The 13632-nt window shown below is 45.3% G+C and overlaps 1 protein-coding gene across 2 annotated transcripts in view; it reads right to left on the minus strand.

The window, feature by feature from the left end:
* pitpnc1a (phosphatidylinositol transfer protein cytoplasmic 1a) overlaps positions 1-13632 on the minus strand; it is a 111508-nt gene that overhangs the window by 32746 nt on the left and 65130 nt on the right. For both annotated transcript variants that reach the window (XM_029771788.1, XM_029771779.1), the window contains exons 2-3: positions 6598-6746; positions 835-923 (exon numbers count right to left, since the gene is read on the minus strand). In XM_029771788.1, coding sequence (XP_029627648.1) covers positions 835-923; positions 6598-6746 — 238 coding nt within the window. The remainder of the gene's footprint in view (positions 1-834; positions 924-6597; positions 6747-13632) is intronic.

A 13632-nucleotide genomic window follows, 5' to 3' on the forward strand; every position in this document is an offset into this window, starting at 1 on the left:
GTGTAGAGGTGTTACAGTGTAATGGTCCTAGGAGTGGTTACCTATGATGGTGTAGGTAGTAGTGTAGAGGTGTTACAGTGTAATGGTCCTAGGAGTGGTTACCTGTGATGATGTAGGTAGTAGTGTAGAGGTGTTACAGTGTAATGGTCCTAGGAGTGGTTACCTGTGATGGTGTAGGTAGTAGTGTAGAGGTGTTACAGTGTAATGGTCCTAGTAGTGGTTACCTGTGATGGTGTAGGTGGTAGTGTAGAGGTGTTACAGTGTAATGGTCCTAGGAGTGGTTACCTGTGATGGTGTAGGTGGTAGTGTAGAGGTGTTACAGTGTAATGGTCCTAGGAGTGGTTACCTGTGATGGTGTAGGTGGTAGTGTAGAGGTGTTACAGTGTAATGGTCCTAGGAGTGGTTACCTGTGATGGTGTAGGTAGTAGTGTAGAGGTGTTACAGTGTAATGGTCCTAGGAGTGGTTACCTGTGATGGTGTAGGTGGTAGTGTAGAGGTGTTACAGTGTAATGGTCCTAGGAGTGGTTACCTGTGATGGTGTAGGTGGTAGTGTAGAGGTGTTACAGTGTAATGGTCCTAGGAGTGGTTACCTGTGATGGTGTAGGTGGTAGTGTAGAGGTGTTACAGTGTAATGGTCCTAGGAGTGGTTACCTGTGATGGTGTAGGTAGTAGTGTAGAGGTGTTACAGTGTAATGGTCCTAGGAGTGGTTACCTGTGATGGTGTAGGTAGTAGTGTAGAGGTGTTACAGTGTAATGGTCCTAGGAGTGGTTACCTGTGATGGTGTAGGTAGTAGTGTAGAGGTGTTACAGTGTAATGGTCCTAGGAGTGGTTACCTGTGATGGTGTAGGGGTAGTAGTTCCAGGCCTTCTCTGTCACATAGAAGATTTTAGGGACCACCGCCCTGGCCCAGCTAGGGAGCTTACTGAAAGAGAGAAGAAGACAAGTGAGCTGAATGAAATAAGGGAGGAGTGGAGTGAAGAAAAGAGAGAAGCAAGGGAACGAGGGATGAGAAGAGACAAGAAGAGGGGAGAAGTAGAGGTAAGGTGGAGTGATAGCACAGTGAGAGAGAACAGCATCAAGCAGAAATGAGAGAAGACATGACATCCATCTGAATCATAGACCTGAACCCTTCCACCCCTTGCTACCCCTTCCTCCCTGTTAGACCCTATACAGTAACTGGCGCCAGCTATGAGGAGCCGACAATGGAGACAGCTGGGTGGCCATTGTGGCTCAAAATTCTGTAGATTATGTTGATTTTACTGGGCAACCTGCAGCAAAAGGGAGAGAACACAGCCAGGGGTTTTCTCATTCAGAACTAAAGGAACCTCTGTGACCATCATGGTCTGATGGTCTGACCTTGTAGCCAATCAGGGAGAACCCATTCAAGAATGTCCTATCAAACCCCTAACCAGAGAACCAGAGCTGGAAGGATGAGCAGCAAAGATGTCTGCTGCTGTGATGCTGAGCTGGATGCTTTTATTTTGGAAAAGTTTGGAAAAGCAAAATGCTGAGTTAAAACTGTTAAATACGAGGAGAGAGGAGAAGAATCCTATGAGAACAAATTAAATTGAGACTGAGATTTTGAGCCCTTGGGTGGAGGCATAAACTTTATTAGAGGCATAAAGTATATTTTATCCCAATTCCATCTGGACACTACATTTGTGTGGATGAATCGAAGCAGAAAGCCCACATCAGCAAATGCCAACAGGTACAGCCAAAACGGCTGTGTATGAGGGACAGAGACCCATAAATATTGGGCGTGTCATGGGTGGGGTAGTTTACTGCAGTCAATATCATACATTGGAGAAGTGCAGACCGCAGCACCAGGCCAGCCATTAAGTTGCAAATAGCTCTGTCAACAGAAGGTGGGCGGCTGCCATTTTAAACAGCCAAATGCCACTGGGGGAGGATTCTCACTCAAAATGTTACATTTACTGAGTAATGTTGGAGCACAACCCTCCCTCCCTCCCTCCCTCCCTCCCTCCCTCCCTCCCTCCCTCAGCCTTGTTGATTAGATGGCTGAATCACATGAGGTTGGGGGCACCTTCATTGGGGATGATGGGCTGGTGGAACGGTATCAAATACACAAAACACATTGTTTCCATGTGTTTGGTGCCATTCCAGGCGCTCCGTTACGGCCATTATGATGGGCCGTCCTCCCCTCAGCAGCCTCCTGTGGGCTGAATATAGTGTTCCTGTTGGTCCCAGTCCACAGATCCTCCAGTCGTTAATCTCCTGTCAGTTCCACAGAGGACTGACATGCTGTGTTCATTGTACTCTTACTGACGGACCTTTAAATAGCAAAGTATAGAGGACCACTTTTATGTCCTCACCCTCCCTTTCTGCACACACAAACTCTCACACACACGTACTTGTCTGGCTGTGGTAGCAGGTGGTCTGTGGGTGGGAAGGCAGGTACAGCTTCCCAACGTGACTGTTGAATGATCCACCACTTACACAATGCTGATCTCCTCTCCCTTCAGAGCTCACACAGGCAGCTACCAGTCTTACTTCTGTCTGAAAAACCCCACTCCTCTCTGTCTTTTCCAGTTCTTTCTCTTTCTGCCTCGCCTGGCATTCTAAAATCTAAAACCTACACTCAAATCTCTACAGGGAAGTGAATGGTAACACAATGTGTGCTAAATTAGAACTAAGGTTTTGAAATTACGTTTAAAAACTTGAGTTTCAGAAGAAGTGGGCATCTGTAACTTGTGAACTGGGACCCAGTACCACCCATAGTTACCATACATTACTGGTACCACCCATAGTTACCATACATTACTGGTACCACCCATAGATACCATACATTACTGGTACCACCCATAGTTACCATACATTACTGGTACCACCCATAGATACCATACATTACTGGTACCACCCATAGTTACCATACATTACTGGTACCACCCATCGATACCATACATTACTGGTACCACCCATAGTTACCATACATTACTGGTACCACCCATAGATACCATACATTACTGGTACCACCCATAGTTACCATACATTACTGGTACCACCCATCGATACCATACATTAATGGTACCACCCATAGACACCATACATTACTGGTACCACCCATAGACACCATACATTACTGGTACCACCCATAGACACCATACATTACTGGTACCACCCATAGTTACCATACATTACTGGTACCACCCATAGACACCATACATTACTGGTACCACCCATAGTTACCATACATTACTGGTACCACCCATAGTTACCATACATTACTGGTACCACCCATAGTTACCATACATTACTGGTACCACCCATAGTTACCATACATTACTGGTACCACCCATAGATACCATACATTACTGGTACCACCCATAGATACCATACATTACTGGTACCACCCATAGTTACCATACATTACTGGTACCACCCATAGATACCATACATTACTGGTACCACCCATAGTTACCATACATTACTGGTACCACCCATCGATACCATACATTAATGGTACCACCCATAGACACCATACATTACTGGTACCACCCATAGACACCATACATTACTGGTACCACCCATAGACACCATACATTACTGGTACCACCCATAGTTACCATACATTACTGGTACCACCCATAGACACCATACATTACTGGTACCACCCATAGTTACCATACATTACTGGTACCACCCATAGTTACCATACATTACTGGTACCACCCATAGTTACCATACATTACTGGTACCACCCATAGTTACCATACATTACTGGTACCACCCATAGATACCATACATTACTGGTACCACCCATAGATACCATACATTACTGGTACCACCCATAGTTACCATACATTACTGGTACCACCCATAGATACCATACATTACTGGTACCACCCATTACCATGACCTGCGTCCCAAATGTCACTCTATTCCCTATGGTCAAAAGTAGTGGACATTTTGCCATAGGGAATAATGCATTATAAAGGGAATAGGGTGCCATTTAAGATGTCGCCCATTGCTGGCCCGGTTTGTACCTATCTGACCCCCTGGAAACCAATCAGAGTGCCTCCTTACGTCCCAGACACCTAATGAAGTCAGTGAATGGGATATAGATAACGCTCCATAGGGACCAGACCCATGGAATCAACAGAGAGCAGTTCCTTCCGCCAGGCAGGCAGGTCTGCTGTGATCACAATGAAACAGTCCGGAACACAGTTTGACCTGATGGATTTCCCAGAGCAGCACACTGCAGGGCCGTGACTTTCTGTGACTGTCCGACAACGCTGTCCACTTAGTGCATGAAGAACCCCTTGGGTTGTGACGGTTGCCTGGCTGGTGGAGGATTTGGCTAAATTTGGATCTGGGAGGCTGTTTCCATTGGCGACCGCATCTTGACCATTTCCCAAACTGGAATGTACCCACTCTGCTAAACTGTGTTCCTGGTCACATCTCTGATTATGAGTCAGTGACTCAGCTGATTGACTCTGATCTGTCAGTATTACTACGAGAGAGAGAGGTGTCATGACGTTGGCCTGTGGGTAAGGTTTATGACCCCCCATAAATACCTTTCTCCCTTCCCCTCTCTCTCTGACCCTACTGAAGGACTTTTGAATAGCCTTTGTTAAATATAGAGAGTCTGGGAACATCAAACAAGTGGGGGGAAAGGAACCATATTTCGGGAATAGAACCAGTTGGAAATATACCAGGTACTTAATGAGTATGGATGTCAGTTCGGTTGTCATCTGAGACATTCTGATTGATGACAGGACGACATAAACTGTACCTGGGAAAGTCTACACATTCTAGTTATCAGATTCACATGGAATTGTTGTGCAATTGAAATGTTTGATTTTGAAACTATTTGTTAGGAGATTAAATGTAACTTTAGCTTCTAATTGAGAGAATTGGGTTTTCATAAGGAAAGAGCCCTTCTCAATCAGTGGCCCGCCCCAGTGAAGAGACATGGGTTATAAACGATGAAACACACCCCTCTCCACTATATAAGCCTTTGACAAAATGTAACCAGTCTGTTCCGGGTAAGTGAGGTCTGCAGCCTCTGTGTTAAAAGGACTCACAAGTCAAGTACAGAACTAAGCCAACCTCGGCGTGAGCTTTGGTTGCGAATGGTATGAACTTTGAATTCTTATTCACTATAGAAGTGATACTTCCTAGCCGTTGAGTTAGCAGCGGCCGCTGTAAACGTGGGCTAGGAAAGGACGGACGGCGGATCCAGTCTAACACACAACGAAGATACTACAACGTATCCAATTTACCATCAGAGACATTCTTCCGAGGACAGGAAGATCTCTGTTGGCCAACACGGCCAGCATCTACGACCAACCTACCGAAGCGCAGCTCAGAGTAAATATTTATTGCATTTTCCTTTTCCAAATGGGCGGTAATTTAGACCGCATAAGATTCTGTATTTACGATAGCATAGCTTCTCCCTTTGTTCATCAGTCTTCACGCTCTTTCATTCAAGCCCAACCCCCTCTCTTTGTGTAACAAGCCTCATTCAGGTTCCGTCCACCAGGGACGTTTTCTGTATGACATCATTTGTATTCTGTGTATATGTAATTCTGTGTGATTAGTTAGGAAGTTGGTAAATAAATAATTAAACCCAATTTTGTATTGCTGATTCAACTTGTTAGCCAGGGTTCGTGAAGATAACCAAGAATTTACAACTTTCATATGACACTGAAAATAAGGTGACGATTAATATGGACTGCTATCGATGTAAAATATTACTAAGTCTTTAAGAGTTTATTCGGAAGATAACGGCTCTATAAACACTCTTCCGTGGTGTCCCGACTTTCTAGTTAATTACATTTACATGATTAGCTAATCAGGTGATATTAATTACAGAGAAAGGATTTTATAGGTTAGCATGTCATATCACTTAATCCGGCATAGCCAAAGACACGACAAAGGTATGTGTGTTTGAGATAAAGAGATAAAGAGAGAGAACAAAACATTTTAAAAAGAAAGAACGAGAGGGAGAAAGAGTGAGGGAGAGACAAAGACGGAGAACGAGAGACAGAGGTATACAGTATGCATGTTTGAGTATGAAAGAGCAAGCCGGCTTGCTTGTGCATGCAGTGTGTATGATATCATGTGTCTCTGTGTGTGAAAGTGTGTGACTGATTGGGTCAAATTCAGGGCCAACCCACAGAAAAGGCATTAGTGAAGCAGAACATGTATTTCAGACTCACCAGTGCGTTTAACAGCAAATTCAATTGTGATCTAAATCTACATAATGGAGAATCAAACATTCAATTTCACACAGTAATCATGTTCAACAGAGTGTGGAGATGGACTAACAGAGAAATTGGGATTGAAATGACACATGCAATAAAATAGATTGCTCTCCTATGGATAGAACCTATGAGACCTATAATGTCTTAACATTTTTATGTCCTCTTATGAGGGTTTTATGGCACCTCCATGTCCATACGGCAGCCGGCATTGTGCACATCATACCACTGACCGGATCTGTAGTAGCGGCTCAAGCACCGCAATGCAGTGCCTTAGACCGCTGCACCACTCGGGAAACCCGGTAACTTTACTTTCACTCATGTATGACAATTGAGTACTTTTTCCATCACAGTTGGAAAGTACACACTTACCTGTTGAGGTAGACCCGTTTTTCTGTGAACTGTCCCTGTCCATGTGTGGGGTCCTCGTAGGGTTCATTCTGCACCACCTCCACTCCTTCTCCACGCTCACTCTGCTCATGGCTGTGCTTGCTGATCATATACAGCTGACCAATCCTGTACTGGAAGACAGACGACAGACAGACAGACCGATAGTGAGACGGACAGACGTGGTGTTAGATCCACCATTCTAATGTTAGCTGTACAACAAATTGGGACAGCAAATTGGAATGTTTCCAAACGTTGTAGGAGCGTTCATTGTTTGCAGGAATACATAAAGTAAGACGACAGCTTTAGCATGAGGACATATAAAGATCATTAATAAGTTACGATTAGTTGAGTATAATTAGGAATTTTATTGAGTGAAAATCTAAGGTTGTTGAAGGATGATGGTAAAATAAAACCACTAGTAAATCTCCCATTTAATGTTAGTCATCAGAACAATAACTTCATGACCATCATTAAACATATAAGCCCAGATCAGGTGCTATCCCAAGATCATAAATACCAGAGTTATAACAACCATGGCATATTCACACCTGGCAACCGTCTCCATAACAACCAAACTCATGATTTAAAAGAGTCATCCACTCCATAACAACAGAAACGTCCATATTAGCCCCACCCCCGAGCTAGCTCTAAACAACAGAACAATAGCAACAGTCGCCCACGCTAGGTGATACCATATCCCAGAGGCCTCCAGTCTAGTCAACACTCACAATCCTTCACTCATCACACACCCGCATGGACCGTGAGGGCATACGACCATGTTGCTGTGAGCGACAGAGATGGTGTCATACGGTAACAATTTCCACCTCGGGTGGAAAAAATGAGTAGGGAGAGCAGGAGGGGGGATCTCGACAGCTTTGGGAGCGCGGTTTTCCGACTGCTGGCATTTCCATTCGTAGTCCAGGAAATCAACACTGAACTGTGACTAACATATACGACCCTGGTAGTCCTCTCAGGGACACAGGGGCTCAGTGCCTGAATCCCAAATCCCTACATAGTGTACTACTTTAAACCAGGACCCATAGAGCTCCGGTCAAAACTAGTGTACTATATATAGGGACTAGGGTGCCATTCGAGACTCAACCAGTGGCTCAGAGTGTAGCTTCCTATAGAGTTCCAGAGATACCTAGACTAATCTAGGAGCGGGAACAGAAACAGGCCATGGGGCTCTGACTTGTGCCTGACACCTCTTTTGATGATGCACCCCCATGACGTCCAAGAGTAAGGTGTGGAGGATTAGGGAAAACGAAGACCATTCTTAGAAATAGCACTATCAGCAGAACCAGTGGCAGGAAGAAACAACATCTGGGGGTGTGAGTGCAAGTTAAACTAGAAATACTTATATTATGCCCAACTATCCAATCGTTTTGAAACTTTCAGACTGTGGTAATGGCTGGTCCACTAAAGCTATATGTTCTGGTCACAATAATGACCTTTTTGCTGTCACCAAATTAGGTTTCTGTCACAATGGTACCCTAATGCAGTATCCCTTATTATTACAGTAGGCTTGGTGGTGCACCTCCACCGTGGGACTCCCAATCCCGTTTATTACACTGGTACCCCTTTGACGCAGCACTGCACAAGAGCGCAGTGCCATTCATCACAATGGGCTCCCTGACGCAGCTGCGCATTAGGGCGAGGTGACACTTTTAATGGAATTCTATGATCTGATATGTGATGTTTAGTGCTGCCTCTGTTTACAGGGCCTCTCGAGGAGGTGATTTATCAAACTGAAGGCTGAAGTACAGACGTTAAATTAAATTATGTTCTCTCTCTCTGCATCTATTTCTCTCTCCATCTCTTTCAATGAAATTAAATTCAGTAGACTTTATTGACATGGCAAGTTAAATGACTTACGTTGTCAAAGTACACTTATAACAACAATGGTGGGACCAACTGCAATAAGGTATCAATAATAATAGTAATAGTAGTAGTGGAAATGGTATTACCATTAACAGCAACAACAATATTAATTAGAATAATAATCTCTCTCACTTCACCTCGCTCTATGCATCTATTTCTCGCTCTCTCACTCCTCTCACTCCTCTCGCTCTCTCACTCCTCTCTCTCCTCTCTCTCCTCTCCTCTCTCTCCTCTCGCTCCTCTCTCTCTTCTCTCTGTGCCAAAGCACAGTGCCCCAGCCCACTGAGGCTCTAACACAGACTTATATTCTGTCTTATACAAGTTTTCACAGGGCTCAAAATGTACGCAAGATCTCGTTCAGATGTAGGCTGCCTAGACGCCAATTGAAAAGACTAGCAACCACATTGTCAACTGTTATAGTCAATGGCTTCATTCAAAATGGCACCCTATTCCTGGTATAGTGCCCTACTTTTGACCAGTGTCCATAGGAGAGCACTATGTAGGGAGCCATTTTGGAAGCATCAAATCACTGTTGTTTGGCATAGGTAGTGTAAGCTGGCGTTACATAGAGACAGTCTGCTGCATCCATCCTCCCAGAGAGGAAACACAGATAAGACACTAGGTTTACAATAATAATGACCTCCTTCAGTCCTCCTGGTATGGTTGAGATGTTTTAACCTCAACTGTCTCTCCTCACACAGAAGCCCAGTCATTTAGCCTGTAACTAAGATACATGGAGAGCTATATTAGCTGTAATCAGTCTGTCTATGTTAGTATTTGAATTACATCGTTGTGCTGAGCAGACCATTGTCTGTTAGCTAGCGCTGGATTGCCGTGTGCCGGTTTCTAGCCCCACAAATATCTAAAAAAACATTCCCTGGCTGTAAACACAAGCTTCTCACCTCCACCTGTTTTTCTGGGAAGATGGTGTGTGTGTGTGTGTGTGTGTGTGTGTGTGTGTGTGTGTGTGTGTGTGTGTGTGTGTGAGAGAGTGTGTGTGTGTATGTCTGTGCGTGTGAACGTGCGTGTGTGAGCGTGCATGCATGGTGCATATATATGTGTGTGTGTGTGTTCAACAGAAGACAGGGTTGTCATCCAACCATCACTGGTAACCAGAGGTGTACTCAGTAGGTCCAGGACAATACCAGTATCACGATGCTTGTTAGTATCGTGGCAAGGAAACAAAACACGAAACAGATTTAACTTCTTCAGGAAAACAGCCCTAATGTTGGAAACAAACATCATTATGTTGATATCCAGAGTCAGGTTTATTTATTTTCCAGGCTATAGCACACAATATTTTACATACAGTAGGTTTTTATAGGACCAAAGACTCTGCTTTCTGCTTCGTGTTTTCATTATTTTTAAAATGTATTTATATATATTATTTTAGCCCCTTTTTCTCCCCAATTTCGTGGTATCCAATTGTTAGTAGTTACTGTCTTGTCTCATCGCTACAACTCCCATACGGACTCGGGAGATGCGAAGGTCGAGAGCCATGCGTCATCCGAAACACCACCCAACCAAGCCGCACTGCTTCTTAACCCAGCACGCATCCAACCCGGAAGCCAGCCGCACCAATGTGTCGGAGGAAACACCGTACACCTGGCGACCTGGTCAGCGCGCACTGCACCCGGCCCGCCACAGGAGTCGCTAGTGCGCGATGAGACAAGGATATCCCTGCCGGCCAAACCCTCCCTAACCCGGACGACGCTAGGCCAATTGTGCACCGCCCCCTGAGCCTCCCGGTCACGGCCGGTGGCACAGCAGCTAGCACTGCGCCACCCGGGAGGCCCGTGTTTTCATTCTGAAAAATATCGCAGTACTGGTATCATCACAACCCTAGTATCAATACTAAGAGCAGTAGCTGTGAACTATTAGCATGGAGCAGGCCTGTGGTTATCTACTGACCCTGTGTAGTATCTCTATCGATCCTCCCTCCCTGCTTTACAGAGAAACCACAGATGAAGGAGGGAAAGAGAATGTTTTACAGAGAAACCACAGATGAAGGAGGGAAAGAGAATGTTTTACAGAGAAACCACAGATGAAGAGGGAAAGAGAATGTTTTACAGAGAAACCACAGATGAAGGAGGGAAAGAGAATGTTTTACAGAGAAACCACAGATGAAGGAGGGAAAGAGAATGTTTTACAGAGAAACCACAGATGAAGAGGGAAAGAGAATGTTTTACAGAGAAACCACAGATGAAGAGGGAAAGAGAATGTTTTACAGAGAAACCACAGATGAAGGAGGGAAAGAGAATGTTTTACAGAGAAACCACAGATGAAGAGGGAAAGAGAATGTTTTACAGAGAAACCACAGATGAAGGAGGGAAAGAGAATGTTTTACAGAGAAACCACAGATGAAGAGGGAAAGAGAATGTTTTACAGAGAAACCACAGATGAAGGAGGGAAAGAGAATGTTTTACAGAGAAACCACAGATGAAGGAGGGAAAGAGAATGTTTTACAGAGAAACCACAGATGAAGGAGGGAAAGAGAATGTTTTACAGAGAAACCACAGATGAAGGAGGGAAATAATAGACAGAAAGCATTTTTCTGCAGGAGTGCAGCCATTGTGTACGGAAACACATTTCAAGCATATTTCAAAGTAAACAATAAATAATCATTACATTGTTGTACTCCAAGTCTCAAATGCAAATGGCACCCAATTCCCATATATAATGTGCTATATTTGTCCAGAGTCATATGGGCCCTGGACAAAAGTAATGCACTATAAAGGGAATAGGGTGCCATTTGAGAAGCAACCCCTGCCTAGGGTTGCAAAGTTACTGGTAATTTACCAAAGTTACCGGAATCTTCAGTCTTTTTGGTAATTAACCAGCCCAGTAGGAAAGCTTAGACTCTAGAGAATAAACAGAGCCATACCATACTGGGTCTAGTACACTGTGAGCTCCACATGATGTGAACAAGTGGATTCAGCCCCAGTTAGCTAACATGCTAGTATATTCTCTACATATTCTATATATACCTTCCCAAGTTCTCTCACGTCACCCCGCTCCTCCGCACACTCCACTGGCTTCAGTTGAAGCTCGCATCCGCTACAAGACCATGGTGCTTGCCTACGGAGCTGTGAGGGGAACGGCACCTCCGTACCTTCAAGCTCTGATCAGGCCCTACACCCAAACAAGGGCACTGCGTTCATCCACCTCTGGCCTGCTGGCCCCCCTACCTCTGAGGAAGCACAGTTCCCGCTCAGCCCAGTCAAAACTGTTCGCTGCCCTGGCACCCCAATGGTGGAACAAGCTCCCTCACGACGCCAGGACAGCGGAGTCAATCACCACCTTCCGGAGACACCTGAAACCCCACCTCTTTAAGGAATACCTAGGATAGGATTAAGTAATCCTTCTAACCAACCCCCCCCCCCCAAAAAAAAAAAAGATATAGATGTACTATTGTAAAGTGGTTGTTCCACTGGATATCATAAGGTGAATGCCCCAATTTGTAAGTCGCTCTGGATAAGAGCGTCTGCTAAATGATGTAAATGTAAAAAAAAAAAAAATTCTGCATGGGGACTATAATAGGGACAGAGTAAAACTTTAGCAAGTCTGTTTTTTAGATTTAGTCTCATCAGTGTCGGTCTAAGGAGCCAGAGAACACTGTAGCCCACTGTAATCGCTGAAATAGCAGACCCTTAAACTCAGAGCAGAAAGAGCTCTATGGTCGTGTCCCAAATGACACCCTATTCCCTATATAGTATACAAAAGTAGAGCAATAATAGGGTGTAATTTGTCATGGCCCTGTGAAAACAGGTCCTCTGTAGCTGTAGCTCTGACAGATGTCCTCTGACTCTGTAATAATGGTGTCTGAGTTTTAGCCATTACCCAGTGTAGTAACACCCACAGAGACAACCAAGGACACATCTGGGGCACAGAGAAAGGGTGGTGATACGTAGGGTGAAGAGAGGGAAGAGGAGGGAGGTAGCGTATAAAGAGAAAGATTATGAAGAGGAAAAGGAGGTCGATAGATGAGAAAGAGAAAGGTGAAAGAGGGGAAGAGGAGGTTGGTAGAGGAGAAAGGTGAAAGGGGGGAAGAAGAGGTCGGTAGAGGTGAAAGGTGAAAGAGGGGAAGAAGAGGTCAGTAGAGGTGAAAGGTGAAAGAGGGGAAGAGGAGGTCGGTAGAGGTGAAAGAGGGGAAGAGGAGGTCGGTAGAGGAGAAAGGTGAAAGAGGGGAAGAGGAGGTCGGTAGAGGTGAAAGGTGAAAGAGGAGGTTGGTAGAGGTGAAAGGTGAAAGAGGGGAAGAGGAGGTTGGTTGAGGTGAAAGAGGGGAAGAGGAGGTTGGTAGAGGTGAAAGAGGGGAAGAGGAGGTTGGTAGAGGTGAAAGAGGGGAGGAGGAGGTCGGTAGAGGAGAAAGGTGAAAGAGGGGAAGAGGAGGTCGGTAGAGGTGAAAGAGGGGAAGAGGAGGTTGGTAGAGATGAAAGAGGGGAGGAGGAGGTCGGTAGAGGTGAAAGAGGGGAGGAGGAGGTTGGTAGAGGTGAAAGAGGGGAGGAGGAGGTTGGTAGAGGAGAAAGGTGAAAGAGGGGAAGAGGAGGTCGGTAGAGGTGAAAGAGGGGAAGAAGAGGTCGGTAGAGGTGAAAGGTTAAAGAGGGGAAGAGGATGTCGGTAGAGGAGAAAGGTGAAAGAGGGGAAGAGGAGGTCGGTAGAGGTGAAAGGTTAAAGAGGGGAAGAGGAGGTCGGTAGAGGAGAAAGGTTAAAGAGGGGAAGAGGAGGTTGGTAGAAGTGAAAGATGAAAGAGGGAAAGAGGAGGTCGGTAGAAGAGAAAGGTGAAAGAGGGGAAGAGGAGGTTGGTAGAGGAGAAAGGTGAAAGAGGGGAAGAGGAGGTTGGTAGAGGAGAAAGGTGAAAGAGGGGAAGAGGAGGTCGGTAGAGGTGAAAGTGGGGAAGAAGAGGTCGGTAGAGGTGAAAGGTGAAAGAGGGGAAGAGGAGGTTGGTAGAGGAGAAAGGTGAAAGAGGGGAAGAGGAGGTCAGTAGAAGAGAAAGGTGAAAGAGGGGAAGAGGAGGTTGGTAGAGGAGAAAGGTGAAAGAGGGGAAGAGGAGGTTGGTAGAGGAGAAGGTGAAAGAGGGGAAGAGGAGGTTGGTAGAGGAGAAAGGTGAAAGAGGGGAAGAGGAGGTTGGTAGAGGAG

This window comes from Salmo trutta, chromosome 1, assembly GCF_901001165.1.
Source record: "Salmo trutta chromosome 1, fSalTru1.1, whole genome shotgun sequence".
NCBI classification, from domain to species: Eukaryota; Metazoa; Chordata; class Actinopteri; order Salmoniformes; family Salmonidae; genus Salmo; species Salmo trutta.